Source organism: Scylla paramamosain, chromosome 14, assembly GCF_035594125.1.
Source record: "Scylla paramamosain isolate STU-SP2022 chromosome 14, ASM3559412v1, whole genome shotgun sequence".
Classification (NCBI taxonomy): Eukaryota; Metazoa; Arthropoda; class Malacostraca; order Decapoda; family Portunidae; genus Scylla; species Scylla paramamosain.
In genome coordinates this window covers 3,440,818-3,459,922 of record NC_087164.1, presented here as the reverse complement: position 1 = coordinate 3,459,922, position 19,105 = coordinate 3,440,818, and the positions used below count along the sequence as shown (strand labels likewise).

Sequence of the window (19,105 nt, the reverse complement as noted above, 5' to 3'; positions counted from 1 at the left end):
TATATATATATATATATATATATATATATATATATATATATATATATATATATATATATATATATATATATATATATATATATATATATATATATATATATATATATATATATATATATTTTTTTTTTTTTTTTTTTTTTTTTTTTTTTTTTTGTAAGAGGAGCACTGGCCAAAGGTAACAAAAATACGAAAAAAAAACTCCTTATGAGTGCCAGTCACTAAAGAGAGGTTAAAAAGGATCATCCAGAAATGGAGAATAAGTGTCTTGAAACCTCCCTCTACAAAAGACTTCAAGTAATAGGAAGAAGGAAATAAAGAAGCAGGCTGGGAGTTCTACAGTTTACCAAGAAAAGGGATGAATGTTTTAAAATACTGGTTAACACCTTGCATTAGAGAAGTGGACAGAATAGGGGTGAAAGAATCCAAGTGTTTTAATTTTCTTACATCATCATTATCCTGTCGCTAACTGTATTGTTTAAGATTATTGTTATTTATTAATTTTATTTTCATGATGTACATGATTGATATAAGCGATTTCATGTTCCTCGGGGGTAGTACTTCTCACAAAGTTAAAGACCTAAAATGTGCTTATGATTCCGGGATACACGACTCTGGATGTCTGCCAGTGCAGGGTGAACACTGAGAGAGAGAGAGAGAGAGAGAGAGAGAGAGAGAGAGAGAGAGAGAGAGAGAGAGAGAGAGAGAGAGAGAGAGAGAGAGAGAGAGAGAGAGAGAGAGAGAGAGGAGAGAGAGGGAAAAAAATATATATATATATATATATATATATATATATATATATATATATATATATATATATATATATATATATATATATATATATATATATATATATATATATATATATATATATATATATATATATATATATATATTATTTTTTATTTTATTTATTTATTTTTATTTATTTACTTTTTCGAGCACCGCCAAGAATTAAGCCGTATAAACAAAATTTACTCACGCATTCTAAAAACGGCCTCGATGGTGGTGACGATTGCAGCTATCTCCAATCCGTTTTCCTGTTTCCATGAGTCGTACTGTACGCTGCCAAACCGCTCAAGCCAGATGTGGAAATAGACGTGGAACTCCTAATCACAAAAGTTTTTTGAAAAACCATCAATATGAAGTAAAAGCTACAAGCAACATGCCAACCGAAATGTAACTGATAAATTCTGAATTGAAATCCGGAAGCAATTAGACTGTGAAGGTAAGTACTGTGACTCAGTTATTAAAAAATCATAGAGTTTGGAATGTTTGTACATTTCTTTTCAATTTCGTTCACTCATCATGTTTATTTATAGTTATTTTTCTCTTTCTCTTCTAGATAGAAAGAATGATAATCAGAAACATTCCATATTAATTGAGGTGTATTTTAAAATACTGGAATTTTGAGATATTATTTCCTATAGCCTAGTTAGTTAGAAGGCTTTCAATCAACATGACCTCATCATAAGACAAGCTTTAATCTGGTGGACACAACTGACATATAACTGGTTAACCAAATCCACTGTGCGTTCCTCTTCGCCCCAGAAGCTTGCTTGAGTCGGAAACAGGTAGCCGTGCTTTCATTGTGTTCACCCTTACTGGACCGAAAGATCCAAAACCGACGATTTCACATACCTCACTCTTACCAGACATTCTGGTATATTAAGAAAAACGGAAGTCAGCATCGTCTTCCTGAGGAAAATCAGTATTGTTTTAGCTACGAATATGTGAAAACATGGGCTAAGTAAAATAGTACATGAGCATTTTCTTCCACTAACTATATTTCAACTGTCCAATACTTGACTGCCTTTGATCACATAAGTTTGGATACGTCCCTGCGTGAGAATCTCAAAATGATCAACATTGCCTTTAAACGGGAACATGCCGTGAAGGCAAAAAGGTCGATCCAGATTAGACTATTATCTTCAGTGCCTCCATGCTTTCAACAAACATGCTGTGCTGACTTTTTTTTTGTCCTGTCTGCATTTAGTTCAAGCCGAGATGCTCCTTTTTATTTGTTTTCAGCTTTGTGATACTTTAAAGTTCAAGGCACATAACAGATGAGCACTTTAGATCTTTGACTCTGGAGGTTGGTTTTTGCCAGATTTTGCAGGGTGAATATTACATTACATTATCCCCCCCCCCCCTCTCTCTCTCTCTCTCTCTCTCTCTCTCTCTCTCTCTCATATGTGTTCAACGCACATAGGTTTATTACTAAATTTTTAGAAAAGGAATTGTTCCTACTTGTTTGTCATTTGTTTTTCATCCTGTGCGAGTAACAAGAGTCTACGAGCTTGTAAGGAAGTACTGTACAAACAAACTATCCACGTCACCTCATCACGTTAACTGGTGCTCTGATCTTGCTAACTATCTTCCCTCACCCCGCGGCCTCGCTACACAAGATTTTCCGCTTTCTCTCATCCCTGTTCTGTCCACTTCCACAATGCAAAAAAAAATAAATAACCATCATTATCAAAATTTCATCCCTTTTAACTGGTAAGCTCTGGGGTTCCCTGCCTGTTTTCACATTTCCCCCTTCCTGTGACTTGAATTCTTTCAAGAGGGAAGTTTCAAGACACTTATCCAGTTTTGGATAATTCTTTATTGTTTTTTTTTTTTTCCTCTCTGTGGGTGCTCTTTTCTCTTTCTGTCTCAGTGGGCTCCTTTTTCTAAGCCTTCGTGCCATATGACCGCGATGTTGCAGCGCCTTCGCTTTTCTTATATCAATCAAATAAATTCAGTAGCCATAGGCCAGGCCCCTCTTGCAAAGAAAGAAAGAAAAAAAAGTTTCCCTTTAACATTGCTAATATTTCTTAGAATTCTACTTAGTTTACGTACGAGAGTAATGTTTCAGCATGCCATATTTTTTTCGTGATATATGTCTTGTGGATGAAAAAGCAGTGATAGATCAAAGGAAAATTGGCTGAGGACAATGAAGAGCAGCAGAGAAGTGTTGGGAAGCCTTGAAGGAGATGGTAGGAGAAAGATATTGGTGGAAAGAGTTCATCAAGACCCTATGCATTCTACGAAGTGCATGCATCCCATGTGGAAGATTCTAAAGCGGTATAAAACTACTGAGAAAATGCAATCACTATTTTGCAATACTTATTGAGATTATGAATTAATGAATTTCAGTCATATATGATGGTTTTATTCAGATTTCATAGAAGTTAAATTGATCTTCAGACACAAAGTAGTCGTTTCATTATTTTACATCACGTTCACAAACATGCGTTCCATAGTAGTCACCTTAACATCCTATAACGTTCTTATTCCATTAGCTATGAATACCACACTAATATCAAATAAAAATTCTTAAACTACAGAATGTAAATTATCAGCCTTGAAGGAGATGGCAGGAGAAAGATATTGGGTTCATGCCCCAATAGGTGGCATGAACACATTTCTATAAGGATATCAATTAGCTTTTTTAATTCACGACTTTTAACAAAAAAAAACATCGTCGTTGATAACACTGAGTGTAAGATATTAAAAGTAGAATTATATCATTAGAAAGACATTTCCTACGCTTAATTTTGGTGTACAATATGTCCTATTAAAGATAATATTTTGTGCCACAGGAAAGAAAAAAAAAAACATCGATAAGTGACGCGTTAAAAAAAAAAAAAAATCAGAACTATTATTAAAGTAACGGCTGATATTGCAGGGAACGCAAAGATATATAGAATGCTATTATACATTGCTAAGACTATAGACATTGGTCTTTCAGTTAGGTGTTGGTCACTATGAGATTTCTTGACCATCATATGGTACTAAAACTTAAAATTTTGCGACCAAGCTCATGGACTAAAACCAGAAGAGAAGAAGCATCTTAAATTTTGTTACTGAGGTGTCTTGATGCTCCTTCTCTCAAGTCAGACAGGAAAGAAAACTGAAACATGAAGGGAATTCCAGAGTTTAATCAGTAAAAGGGCTGAAAAAAGTAGAAATACAAGTTAACTAGCATCTAGTTAACTAGATCGGACAGAATAGACTCAATAAAATCAACAGAATTAATAAAAAGTAGGAGATGTAGTGCCAAGCACTTAGCAAGTTCAGAAGAGCAATAGATAACATAATATACGGAAATAACGGTAGAAGACAGCAAGAGATGCGACATTGTGGCGAACAGTGAGAAAATCAAGACAGTTAATAAGAAGGGAGAAATAGATGAGTTGAAAAACTTTTGACTCTATCCCGTCTTGGAGGGCTGTGTGAGTTTAATCTACCCATATGTGAGAGTAATATTCCTTACATGGATGGATGTAGCTCCTATTTAAAGTAAGAAGCCGTAAAAAGGAAAATTATAAGTGGAGACGACACAGAACAACTAATTTCATGAGAAAAAAATTTAAAAAATCAAGAGGAGGGATGTGAAATGCCCAGCTAAGATTTTAAACGGGGGACAGATCAAGTATGCTATACTGTAGAGGAAGAGGAAATGTGAGTGTTACTGAAAAAGAGAGGACATGTAGTTGTATGGAAGATTGTGCCAGGAGGATGAAGTGAGTTTAGGAGACAATGAACAACACAAGGGTAGTTATGTTCCATTCTCAAACAATGTAGAAATTAAAACTTAGGCTTTTTTTGTTTATTTATTTTTATTTCTTTATTATTATTTTTTGTTTATCTATTTATTTTTTTCTTGCTTGTCAACGTAAATTGCTAAATTTTTGCTGAGTTGGACACCAGGCAAATGGCATTGAGAAATGTAGGATAGGGTCATCAGCATAAGCATGTGTAAGACAAGAGCGTTGACTGAGAAAGTGATGGGTGATAGGACAGATCCCTGTGGAACACCTCTATAAGTGGATTCTGGATAACAGTGGATCAGAAAGGAAACTTAAGGTGAAGGTGAAGAGAGATGAACCTTATGAGGAAAGCTTAGAAATTTTAAGTGTGTGCTAGACTCTATCAAAAAGTGTTGATATGTCTGAGGTAAAAGCAAAGGTTTCACCAGGATCCCTCAGAAAGGATGACCAAGGTTCAGTAAGGAAATTTGATCATCAGTAGATACCTGCTTTTGAATCTTCTTGTTGAAGTTAGACTTAAAAGCTTTAGAACGACGGGAAATCAAAGCTATAGGTCAATGGTTTAAAGGACTGAGACGGTCACCTTTCTTAGGAACAGGTTGAATATAGGTAAACTTCAAGCAAGAAAGAAAAAGTAAATAGAAAATGACAAAGAAGCTTGACTAAGAGAAAGTGAGCACGGAGCACAGTTACAAAATGCGACAGAGACTTCATCAGCCCAAAAGATCCACCGAGGATCAAGGCTAGAGAAGACATCAAAATGACATCAGTATTAAGAAATTCTATAACATGCATAATATGTATAGTCAATGGAAGGAATAGAAGGAAGAAACCTAAACTCATCCAGTATGAGGCAATCAGCAAATGTCTGAGAGAAAAGCTAAACTTTAGAGATAAAGTGTGCCAATGCAGAGTGCTGTCTTGAGAGTCCTTTGTTCTGGTGTAATGTGTCAGCTTGAGATAGGTCTCTTCTCCTGGTGAATAGTTAATGGTAAGGGCGATGAAATCACATCTGGTAGCTTCTTTGTTTATCTGATGAGATAAATGATACAGAATGTGCTCGCTTCAGAGTCTAGGCCTGAACTGCTCACTCGATGAATGAATCACTCTCTATTTATTTGCTACAGTTTAAGTCCACGTGGTGTTAACATCAGGGAGCATCAAAGGTGAGTCACAATGAGAAGAAAAAATTAACATGGGCCGATATGATAATCCAGAGAAGAAAGGGAAAGGAATGTATTTGTACAGGTGTTTCCTCAAGAGACAGAGACACCTGGCGAGGGGTGAGGTGAGGTCCACCACCTGATACTGTGACATTCCTCTGGGATGCAGGTAGTAGTAGTAGTAGTAGTAGTAGTAGTAGTAGTAGTAGTAGTAGTAGTAGTAGTAGTAGTAGTAGTAGTAGTAGTAGTAGTAGCAGCAGCAGCAGCAGCAGTGTTTTTTTTTTTTATGTAGGAGGGACACTGGTCAAGGGCAACAAAAATCCAATAAAAAAAAATGCTAACTGAGATGCCAGTCCCATAAAAGGGTCCATAGCGGTATTCAAAGATTGAAAGATAAGTGTCTTGAAACCTCCCTCTTGGAGGAATTCAAGTCATAGGAAGGTGGAAATACAGAAGCAGGCAGGGAGTTCCAGAGTTTACCAGAGAAAGGGATGAATGATTGAGAATACCGGTTAACTCTTGCATTAGAGAGGTGGACAGAATAGGAGTGAGAGAAAGAAGAAAGTCTTGTGCAGCGAGGCCGCGGGAGGAGGGGAGGCATGCAACCAGCAAGATCAGAAGAGCAGTTAGTATGAATATAGCGGTAGAAGACAGCTAGAGATGCAATACTGCGGCAATGAGAGAGAGGCTGAAGACAGTCAGTTAGAGAAGAGGAGTTGATGAGATGAAAACCTTTTGATTCCATCGAGTCTAGAAGAGCGGTATGAGTGGAACCCCCCCAGACATGTGAAGCATACTCCATACATGGACGGATAAGGCCCTTGTACAGAGTTAGCACTAGGGGGGGGGGTGAGAAAAACTGGCGAAGACGTCTCAGAACACCTAACTTCATAGAAGCTGTTCTAGCTAGAGATGAGATGTGAAGTTTCCAGTTCAGATTATAAGTAAACGACAGACCGAGGAGGTTCAGTGTAGAAGAGGGGGACAGTTGAGTGTCATTGAAGAAGAGGGGATAGTTGTCTGGAAGGTTGTGTCGAGTTGATAGATGGAGAAACTGAGTTTTTGAGGCATTGAACAATACCAAGTTTGCTCTTCCCAATCAGAAATTTAAGAAAGATCAGAAGTCAGGCGTTCTGTGGCTTCCCTGCATGAAAAGTTTACTTCCTGAAGTGTTGGACGTCTATGAAAACACGTGGAAAAGTGCTGGGTGGTATCATCAGCGTAGGAGTGGATAGGACAAGAAGTTTGGTTTAGATCATTGATGAACATTAAGAACAGAGTGGGTGACAGGATAGAACCCTGAGGAACACCACTGTTAATAGACTTAGGAGAAGAACAGTGACTATCTACCACAGCAGCAATAGAACGGTGAGAAAGGAAACTTGAGATGAAGTTACAAAGAGAAGGATGGAAGCTTGGAAATCAAAGCTTTGTGCCAGAATCTATCATAAGCTTTTGATATGTCCAAGGCAACAGCAAAAGTTTCACCAAAATCTCTAAAAGAGGATGATCAAGACTCAGTAAGGAAAGCCAGAAGATTACCAATAGAGCGGCCTTGACGGAACCCATACTGGCAATCAGATAAAAGGTTGTGAAGAGATAGATGTTTAAGAATCTTCCTGTTGAGGATAGATTAAAAAACTTTAGATAGGAAGCAAATTAAAGCAATAGGACGGTAGTTTGAGGGATTAGAAAGGTCACCCTTTTTAGGAACAGGCTGAATATAGGCAAACTTCCAGCAAGAAGGAGAGGTAGATGTTGACAGACACATTTGAAAGAGTTTGACTAGGCAAGTTACAAGCACGGAGGCGCAGTTTCAGAGAACAATAGGAGGGACCCCATTAGGCCCATAAGCCTTCCGAGGGTTAAAGCCAGCAGGGGCATGGAAAACATCAGTGCAAAGAATTTTAATAGGTAGCATGAAGTAGTCAGAGGGAGGAACAAGCCCTGAATCGTCAAAGGTAGATTTTTTAGCAAAGGTCTGAGAGAAGAGTTCAGCTTTAGAAGTTGTGATAGCAGTGGTGCCATCTGGTTGAAATAAAGGAGGGAAAGAAGAAGAAGCAAAGTTATTGGAGATATTTTTGGCTAGATGTCAGAAGTCACGAGGGGTGTTAGATCTTGAAAGATTTTGACATTTTCTATCAATGAAGGAGTTTTTGGCTAGTTGGAGAACAGACTTGGCATGGTTCCAGGCAGAAATACGAGTATAAAGTGCATGAGGTTCTGGTGATGGAAGGCTTAAGTACCTTTTGTGGGCCACCTCTCTATCATGTATAGCACGAAAACAAGCTGTGCTAAACCAAGGTTTGGAAGGTTTAGATCGAAAAAAAGAGTGAGGAATGTACGCCTCCACGCCAGACACTATCACCTCTGTTATGCACTCAGCACACAAAGACGGGTCTCACGGAATCAATAGTCATTCCAAGGAAAATCAGCAAAATACCTCCTCAGGTGCCCCCAACTAGCAGAGGCAAAACGTCAGAGGCACCTTCGCTTAGAGGTATCCTGAGGAGGGATTGGAGCGATAGGACAAGATGCAGATATGAGATTGTGATCGGAGGAGCCCAATGGAGAAGAGAGGGTGACAACATAAGCAGAAGGATTAGAGGTCAGGAAAAGGTCAAGAATGTTGGGCGTATCTCCAAGACGGTCAGGAATACAAGTAGGGTGTTGCACGAATTGCTCTAGGTCGTGGAGGATAGCAAAGTTGAAGACTAGTTCACCAGGATGGTCAGTGAAGGGAGAGGAAAGCCAAAGCTGGTGGTGAACATTGAAGTGTCCGAGAATGGAGATCCCTGCAAAAGGTAAAAGAAGATAAATTGTGCTCCATTTTGGAAGTTAAGTAGTCAAAAGAATTTCTTATAATCAGAGGAATTAGGTGAGAGGTATACAGCAAGGATAAATTTAGTTTGAGAGTGACTCTGTAGTCGTAGCCAGATGGTGGAAAACTCAGAAGATTCAAGAGAGTGGGCACGAAAGCATGTTAAGTCGTTGCACACATAAACGCAACATCCAGCTTTGGATTGAAAATGAGGATAGAAAAAGTAGGAGGGAACAGAAAAGGGAGTACTGTCAGTTGCCTCAGACACCTGAGTTTCAGTGAGAAAAAGAAGATGAGATTTAGAAGAGGAGAGGTGGTTTTCTACAGATTGAAAATTAGATCTTAGACAGCGAATGTTGCAGAAGTCAATGAAGAAAAAGTTGAGGAGGGTGTCAAGACACTTAGGTTCGTTATCAGAAGAACAGTCCGACCTGGGGACATTTGTGGTTCCCTCCCCAGATGGGGACTCCGAGGTTGGTGTAGGAGTCATCATGATAATTTTGAATTTTTCAGTGAAGGGTGTGTGTGTGTTATTAGGTGCTTGTAGTTTTGTGTGGAGGAAGAGAGTTGTTTTTAGTCGTAGGAATAGTATAATACTGGTACAAAAGGAGTTGGCATTGGAGTCATTTGAACAAAATAGGGGAGAAAGAGATGGAGAAATATTATTGACGATATTTTCAGGTAGATACCAGGAGGCACGAGAATAGATTCGCATGATTTCAGGCAAAAAAAAAAAAAATAAATAAATAAATAAAGGGCATGAGTTTCTGGATATGAAAATCTGTGAGTTGCCGCTGTATCTTAGACAGTTCAAGCGCAAGCGGAGATGAACTTTGAGGATGTATATATCCATGCTAGAAAGAATCACGTGTGTTTTATATAGAGAGAATTGAGTCTTTGAAACGAAAGCAATAGATGTGGAATGTACATCTCCATGCTAGAAGGAATCACGTGTGTTTTATATAGAGAGAATTGAGTTTTTGAAACGGAAGCAATAGTCATACAGTACAAGGAAAATCAGAATAGTACTTCTTAGGTTCTCCCACTTAGCAGTCCTGTGGTTGCAAAAGCACTTCCACTTTGATGGATGTAAATACGGGACTGAAGGAAGGGACAGGACGGGATAGTAAGATAAGATTGTGAGAAGAGGACCACAACGTAGACAACAGTTTGCCAGAATAAGCTGAGAAATTAGAGGCTATAATAAAAAAAAAAAAAAAATAGAAAAGAATTTGGGTCGTATCGCCAAGGCGGTACATAACTTGCCGCACTAATTGCTGTAGGTAAAATAGCAAAGCTGAAGACTTATTCACCAAATTAGTAAGTTAAAAATAAAAAAAAATATAACCAAAACTCATGGTAAACATTGAAATTATTACAGCACATGTACATATTATTATTATTATTATTATTATTATTATTATTATTATTATCATCATCATTATCACTTGTTGTTGTTGTTGTTGCTGCTGCTGTTGGTGGTGGTGGTGGTGGTGGTGGTGGTGATACTGTTGTTGTTGTTGTTCTTGTTATTGTTGTTATTACTATTATTATTATTATTATTATTATTATTATTATTATTATTATTATTATTATTATTGTTATTGTTATTATTATTATTATTTCTGATACTATCATCATCATCACACTGTTTGACTTATCTACTTAAAAAGCAATATTTAATTAATTATCTATTGATTTATTATTAGTAGTAGTAGTAGTAGTAGTAGTAGTAGTAGTATTGGTGGTGGTGATGGTGGAGGTGATACTGCTGTTGTTGTTGTTATTATTATTATTATTATTGTTGTTGTTGTTGTTGTTGTTGTTGTTGTTGTTATTATTATTATTTCTGATACTATCATCATCATCACATTGACTTATCTACTTGAAAAGCAATATTTGATTAATTATTTGTTATTATTATTATTATTATTATTATTATTATTATTATTATTATTATTATTATTATTATTATTATTATTATCATTATTATTATTTATTTATTTATTTATTAAAAATAAAGCTAAGGAAAATTATGAATTAAAGGTAGCCAGCCAGGCGAAGACGGACCCCAAGGGATTTTATCAGGTATACAGGACGAAAAATAAGGATACTGTAGGTCCATTAAAGGCAGCAGATGGGGAGCTGGTTAGTTCTGGGGAGGAGATTAGTAAACTTCTGAATTATTATTTTTTAACTGTCTTCACTCAGGAAAACATGCAGGATATGCCAGATAGTGAACAGGTGTTTAGAGCAGATGAGTATGAGAAGCTGACGGATATTTCCATAACTAGGGAGATAGTGGAGCAGGAGATAGATAGGCTAAAAAAGTTCAAGTCACCAGGACCTGATGAAATATATCCCAGAGTACTGAAGGAATGTAAAAAGATTATTAGTGAGCCGTTAGTTTCTGTCTTTAGGAAATCACTGGAGTCGGGTGAGGTACCAGAAATGTGGAGGCAGGCTAATGTAGTACCCATCTTTAAGAAAGGGGATAAAACTTTAGCGTCTAATTATAGACCGGTCAGCTTAACTTCAGTTGTAGGTAAAATGTTAGAGTCAATAATAGCCAGGAACATTAGGGAACATTTAGACAAACATAACTTGATAAATCAGTCACAGCATGGCTTCACGAAGGGGAAGTCTTGCCTGACAAACTTGTTAAGTTTTTACAGTAAGGTGTACGAGGCAGTAGATAATGGTGATAGTTATGATATCTTATATCTGGACTTTAGTAAAGCATTCGACAAGGTGCCCCATCAAAGGCTCCTGAGAAAGGTTAGGGCGCACGGGATAGATGGGAAGGTGTTAGGTTGGATAGGGTCATGGCTTGGTAACAGGCGACAGAGAGTGCTAATAAACGGCTCGAAATCCGAGTGGGGTCATGTCATTAGTGGGGTGCCACAGGGATCAGTATTAGGGCCATTATTATTTCTAATATATATCAATGACTTGGATAGTGGAATTAATAGCGATGTTAGTAAATTTGCGGATGACACAAAGATAGGTAGATTAATTAGGTCAGAAGCGGATGCCATCGCCTTGCAGACAGACTTAGATAGAATGAATGAATGGACGGATAGATGGCAAATGCAATTTAATATCAATAAATGCAAAGTGCTTAGCGTAGGTAGAGGAAACCCACACAATAGGTACACATTAAACACCCAAACTCTGGTAGGTACAGGGTACGAGAAAGATTTAGGAGTTATAGTTAGCTCTGAACTCCGTCTAGGGAAACAATGCATAGAAGCCAGAAACAAGGCAAATAGGGTACTAGGATTCATTTTTAGGAGTGTTAAAAGTAGAAGGCCGGAGGTAATATTAAAGTTATACTTGGCGCTGGTCAGACCTCATCTAGACTACGCTGTGCAGTTCTGGTCCCCACATTACAGGAAAGATATAGGTCTATTAGAATCAGTACAGAGGAGAATGACTAAAAGGATACAGGGGATGAGGAGTATTCCTTACGAAGCGAGGCTGAAGCGGTTAAATTTACATTCTCTAGAGAGACGTAGGTTAAGAGGGGACCTGATAGAGGTCTTTAAGTGGTATAAGGGTTATAACAAGGGAGATGTAAGCAAAATTCTTAGGATCAGCAACCAGGGTAGAACAAGAAATAACGGGTTCAAGCTTGAAAAATTTAGGTTTAGGAAGGAGATAGGAAAAAATTGGTTCTCGAATAGAGTGGTAGATGAGTGGAACGGACTCAGTAATCATGTAGTTAGTGCTAGGACACTAGAGAGCTTTAAGAGAAGATTAGACAAGTTTATGGATGGGGATGATAGGTGGAAATAGGTAGGAGTGTTTCATACAGGGACTGCCACGTGTAAGCCTGGTCGCTTCTTGCAGCTTCCCTTATTTCTTATGTTCTTATGTTCTTATGTTATTTTAGTGAAAAATCGTTTATTGCATTGTATTCTCCGTCACAGATGCTGAGGAACGGCAAGATTCAGCCTTTGTACACCTTAGAGTTACCTACCACCACGCCCAGCACCACCGGTGAGCTCATTATTGATTTCAGTTTTTGGCAATGTAGCTTTGTTATTGGTTGGGTGACAATAGCGATAAAGAGAAAAATTATTATTACGTATATCGACTATTGCAGAAGACTTCAAATGACAGATGGAGCTAAATACAGAATTTGCTCCTAATTTTCATAAATAACATTCAGATGTTTTATTGCCTGATTAATTTCTTGATGGATACTTACGAACCTCCACCACTACTTTGCTCCATCGTCACCACCGACGTTCGTCTGCTAAACAATAACTTGACTTACAAAGGTTGACTAAGGAGTAAAAACGGGTTAGCCATTTTCTTTGGAAGTGTGTTAATACTTCTCTCGTGAAGTGAATTAAGTTGTAAGAAAAACAGAAACAAGCAGAGAGGCCCGGAGTTTGCTCTTGTAAGGGATGAAAGTATTTTGCACTAATGTGAATAAAATAAGAACGGACACCTGTTCTAATTCGAAGACCACCCTCAGAGGAGGGAACAGAAACGGTCTCAGCTAAATTTACAACAAAGACAACACTCATATTTAACCAGTAATTTTACTGTCATTTATCCTTAACGCTCACACACTGTACTGTATGGGTATGTTCATCTCTTACTTCTCGCAGAATGTTGCAAGAAGTTACTGTGGTCACTCACAGTCTATTCAGACTTCCCTATAACCCATAATCCTATTTTGTTACGATTCCTCTGTCAAATCTATCACGATCAGAATTTAAACGTGCGTCCTTCCCCGAACCCCATTGCAACAATCTGCTTGGGGACATCTTGAAATCCTCTTCAGTCAATAACAACACAGAAGTCAGTGAACCCCTTTCTTCTGTTCATAATACTCATAATGTTTCTCCCTCGGTGCTTTCCTAGTAGTGTCGTTTAGGTCCAATTACCTTTTCAATATCTAGAAACGTCGCGGAGTATTTCCTACCAACTTTTAATGATGATATTTAGGAGTATCTTAGCCTTCCATTTACATTCTTTGCATTTCATTTACCTCGTCCACTAGTTGGCCACAATACTCCATATGCCGTGGCTCAGAGGAAGGATGGCGCTATCCGAGGTCAAAAATTAATCTCTTGATCCTGGTGCTACCATCTCTGCACCAACGTTCAGAACTGAATACGGCATATCTTTGGTTTGATTTGATTCCTAAACCTGCTACTCTTTCATTTACACTATTAAAACCGACACTTTCTGCTAAATCTTCATTATCCAGAAAGTCTATATGGTCTTGTTTCTTGCGTCTTTGCCGTATGTAACAATACAAAGAAAAAAAGTGACCGCACTTTAATTATAAGAATTAGTCCCTAGTTTTTATAGCCTCTTTTATACCGATGATATCCCATTTCACACTTCTATTCCTCCTTATAACATTTAAATATTACATTCACAATTTGATGTTTGAATATTAAACATGTCAAGATCAAAATCTCAAAGGCAGCTTATCCGAACATGGAGATTTTTTAGCACTTCTGCTGTGTGGTTTAAGATAAATGTGAGACCATGTTACCTCATTTAGTTGTAAACCAGATTAAAATTAAAGCTATCGTGGATATCTCTATACAATCGAAGAGAGAAAAAGTAATAGGCAAATCTCAGGAAGACTAAATCGAAGACAGATGGATTTCAGGACGAAAATCCTCTAACGTCCTATTTTCTGCTCACACAGCGGCACCCACCACGCACTTGCCCCTGCATGTTATGGAGGAGATGTGGAGCGACGATTTCGAGAAGAAATTAACTCACACCATCAGCCATCCTGACTGCCCACAACTGTATACTCGTGTCGGGAACCTGTGTCTCTCTGTTTTCTTTATTGGCAACGTGAGTTGCAGAGGGAGAGAGAGAGAGAGAGAGAGAGAGAGAGAGAGAGAGAGAGAGAGAGAGAGAGAGAGAGAGAGAGAGAGAGAGAGAGAGAATTAAAAAAATACCAAAGAAAGCAATTTAGTAGGATAATCACTCAATCCATTAGTAATAACATATACTATAAAAAGAGGGAATGGTAAAATATCAATTAACAATATCAAATTGCTCCAAAAGGCTTGCCTAAATAGGCTTTAGCTTTTATCTGCAGTCCCTTTCATGACTTACTACACGAAAGTATTTCCCAGCACCATGAAACTCGTACAGAATCTCTTAAATACGTTAGGGAAACTTTTTTCTTAGTGCTATTCAGTGTCATTTAATGTAAGAGAGAGAGAGAGAGAGAGAGAGAGAGAGAGAGAGAGAGAGAGAGAGAGAGAGAGAGAGAGTTACGAAGTTTCTTTTCACTTGCACAGATGACATGGCTTGAGTCCCGCGCGTTCTGTCGTGCTATTGGTGGAGATCTATTCACCCTTGGAAAAGACCTGACTTCCTTCACTACCCTTGTCCAACACCTTGCTGTCAACGGTGAGTTTCTTTTCCCTCAGTCATTCTAATCATTTTTACTCCCGTTTTTCATCTCTCTCTCTCTCTCTCTCTCTCTCTCTCTCTCTCTCTCTCTCTCTCTCTCTCTCTCTCTCTCTCTCTCTCTCTCTCTCTCTCTCTCTCTCTCCATAAGTTTCACTTAACCTTTAGAGATCAATTACTTCATCAAAGCAGACTTTTCTTCTCTCTATCATCTTGTTCTTGTTAAGGAATGACTTTATTTTTTCAACTATCCTGAATTTTCATTCTCTTTCTTCAGGAGTGACTGCAGACTTTTGGATTGGCGGGCGGTATGTCAACGAAACAGCAGGATGGATGTGGGTGGATGACACATCACTCGCAATGGGTTCCCCCTTCTGGGCGGTCAGGTGAGTAATATTAGTAGAAATTACAATTTTTCGCATAGTGTTTGGAATTATGTGTGTGTGTGTGTGTGTGTGTGTGTGTGTGTGTGTGTGTGTGTGTGTGTGTGTGTGTGTGTGTGTGTGTGTGTATATATATATATATATATATATATATATATATATATATATATATATATATATATATATATATATATATATATATATATATTATGAGTGGTACCATAGAGAGAAAGAACAAGAAGAAAGAAAGAAATGAATACAGAGAGAGAGAGAGAGAGAGAGAGAGAGAGAGAGAGAGAGAGAGAGAGAGAGAGAGAGAGAGAGAGAGAGAGAGAAGATGCCTGAGGTGCGATAAATGCCTACCTGCATCCCCCAATTTACTTAAAAAACCCACGTGCATACCTAGTCTTCTTCCCCTATTAATTTTACTCATTTCATTTTGCCCCCTTAAGTTGATTTCGGTGCATGATAATATTATAACAGAAAAGTTGTCCTCCCCGATAACCTAGTCAGTTTTCAGCAAGCCCCTCTGATATACCCATGCTATTTTTTTTTTTTTTTTATAAAGAAATGTTCTTATAGTAGTAAATATAGTGAAAATGGAGTTCCGAGTGGGCTGGCTTCAGCCCCTCTCCATCCTCTCCCCGCTCTCTCCCACCCCCTTTCGCAGCAAAGTGAGACCCGATCCTCACTAGCGTTCCCACTCTTAGGCCATAGAGATTGAAAAAACAGGATGTATGTAGCTTGCTGAAGTGATGGAGCACTTGCATGAGGGTCGGGGGGATGTATTTAGGTCATTATTAATAATTATCGTCTGAGTATTAACAGCAGTATGCCCCTGCTGTGCTAAGTAGGATAAACACCAGTCACGGGCTTAGCTGAGTGCTGTATCAGTTAAATAATTGTGGTGGACCGCAAGTCTTATCCTCTCCATCATTGCGTCCTAGTAATTTTATCTTGTTGGAAGCCTAGGAGTGGTTCTCTGACTAATTCAGGCCCTGCTGGTTGGTGTGTACTTGTTCCATTAGTGTTGTGCCGTTAAATACGACTGGTGTCCAGAGCTTGCTGCTAGGAGCTCTGAAACCAGAAGATTTCACAACTCAATGTGTAGCTTTCTGGAGTCCTCTAGGAGACTGTAGGTAGACTATTCACATGCAGGAGGATATAATTTTCTGTGGGCGTGAGTGGCTTGTTTCTGGTGGGAGTTAGCTCACAGAATATTACATGCCTCATAGGTGTGTGCCCTTTGTCTTAGCTGTGCTCTCCTAATACATGGTTTGCGATTCTTTCTTAGCAAGAAGGAGTTTGTTTCACTTTTGTTATATTTTTTCTTGTTCGGAGGTTTAGATTGAGTGGTGATCTCAGTTTTGATAGTTTGGGATGACCAGGAAAGGGATGGATTCGTCATGCTTATGCCCACACTAGACTCCTCTGACTATAACAAATTATTTGACTACTTAACTTCCAAAGTGGAGCACATCCTGACTCTCATCCCTTTTTGCAGAGATCTCCATTCTTGGAGACTTCAGTGTTAACCACCAGGTTTGGCTTTCCTCTCCCTTCACTGACCATCCTAGTGAACTAGCCTTCACGACCTAGAGCAATTGTTGCAACACCCTACTCGTATTCCTGACCGTCTTGGAGATATGCCCAACATTCTTGACCTTTTCCTGACCTCTAATCCTGCTTTTGCTGTCACCCTCTCTTCTCCATTGGGCTCCTCCGATCACGATCTCATATCTGCATCTTGTCCTATTGCTCCAATCCTTCCTCATGATCCCCCTAAGCGAAGGTGGCTCTGGCATTTTGTCTCTGCTAGCTGTTGAGGAGTTATTTTGTTAATTTTCCTTGGAATGACTACTGCTTCCGTGTCAGAGACCCGTCTTGGTGTGCCGAGCGCTTAAAAGAGGTGATAGTGTCTGGCATGGAGGCGTACATTCCTCACTCTTTTCTCGATCTAAACCTTCCAAACCTTGGTTTAGCACTGCTTGTTTTCGTGCTATACATGATAGAGAGGTGGCCCACAAAAGGTACTTAAGTCTTCCATCACCAGAATCTCATGCACTTTATATTTCTGCCTGGAACCATGCTAAGTCTGTTCTCCAACTAGCTAAAAACTCCTTTATTGATAGAAAGTGTCAAAATCTTTCAAGATCTAACTCCCCTCGTGATTTCTGACATCTAGCCAAAGATATTTCTAATAACTTTGCTTCTTCTTCTTTCCCTCCTTTATTTCAATCAGATGGCACCGCTTGTGTCACATCTATCTCTAAAGCTGAAATCTTCGCTCAAACCTTTGCTAAAAACTCCACCTTGGACGATTCAGGGTTTATTCCTCCCTCTCCTTCACCCTCTGACTACTTTATGCTAGCTATTAAAATTCTTCGCAATAATGTTTTCCATGCCCTCGCTGGCCTAAACCCTCGGAAGGCTTATGGACCTGATGGGGTCCCTCCTATTGTTCTCCGAAACTGTTCCTCCGTGCTTGCACCTTGCCTAGTCAAACTCTTTCAACTCTGTCTGTTAACATCTACCTTTCCTTCTTGCTGGAAGTTTGCTTACATTCAGCCTGTTCCTAAAAAGGGTGACCATTCTAATCCCTCAAACTACCGTCCTATTGCTTTAATTTCCTGCCTATCTAAAGTTTTTGGATTTATCCTCAACAGAAAGATTCTTAAACATCTATCACTTCACAACCTTCTATCTGATCGCCATTATGAGTTCCGTCAAGGCCACTCTACTGGTGATCTGGTTTTCCTTACTGAGTCTTAGTCATCCTCTTATACAGATTTTAATGAAACTTTTGGTGTTGCCTTGGATATATCAAAAGCTTTTGAGAGATTCTGGCACAAAGCTTTGATTTACATACTACCCTCATACGGCTTCTATCCATTTCTCTGTAACTTCATCTCAAGTTTCCTTTCTCACCGTTCTATTGCTGCTGTGGTAGACGGCCACTTCTTCTCCTAAATCTATTAACAGTGGTGTTCCTCAGGGTTCTGTCCTGTCACCCACTCTCTTCTTATTATTCATCAATTACCTTCTAAACCAAACTTCTTGTCCTATCCACTCCAACGCTGATAATACCACCCTGCACTTTTCCACGTCTTTTTATAGACGTCTAACACTCCAAGAAGTAAACATTTCACGCAGGGAAGCCACAGAACGCCTGACTTCTGATCTTTCTAAAATTTCTGACTGGGGCAGAGCAAACTTGGCATTGTTCAGTGCCTCAAAAACTCAATTTCTTTATCTACCAACTTTTCACAGCCTTCCAGACAACTATCCCCTCTTCTTCAATGACACTCAACTGTCCCCCTCTTCTACACTGAGCCTCCTCGGTTTGTCCTTTACTTATAATTTGAACTGGCAAGCTTCACATCTCATCTCCAGCCAAAACAGCTTCCATGAACTTAGGCGTTCTGAGACGTCTCCGCCAGTTTTTCTCATCCCCCCAGCTGCTAACTCTGCACAAGGGCCTTATCCGTCCATGTATGGAGTATGCTTCACATACCGCTCTTCTAGACAGGGTGGAATCAAAAGCTTTTCGTCTCATCAACTCCTCTCATCTAAGTGACTGTCTTCAGCCTCTCTCTCATCGCCACAATGTTTTATTTCTAGCTGTCTTCTACCGCTATTTTCATGCTAACTGCTCTTCTGATCTTGCTAACTACATGCCTCCCCTCCTCACGCGGCCTCGCTGCACAAGACTCTTCCTTCTCTCACCCCTTTTCTGTCCACCTCTCTAATGCAAGCGTTAACCGGTATTCTCAATCATTCATCCCTTTCTCTGGTAAACTC

General features: G+C 38.9%; 1 protein-coding gene across 6 annotated transcripts in view; it reads left to right on the top strand.

Annotated features, from left to right (window-relative positions):
• LOC135106752 (mucin-2-like) overlaps positions 1-19,105 on the top strand; it is a 41,019-nt gene that overhangs the window by 19,640 nt on the left and 2,274 nt on the right. For all 6 annotated transcript variants that reach the window (XM_064016018.1, XM_064016017.1, XM_064016019.1 and 3 more), the window contains 4 exons: positions 12,452-12,521; positions 14,200-14,354; positions 14,810-14,921; positions 15,199-15,307. In XM_064016018.1, the coding sequence (XP_063872088.1) occupies positions 12,452-12,521; positions 14,200-14,354; positions 14,810-14,921; positions 15,199-15,307 (446 nt within the window). The remainder of the gene's footprint in view (positions 1-12,451; positions 12,522-14,199; positions 14,355-14,809; positions 14,922-15,198; positions 15,308-19,105) is intronic.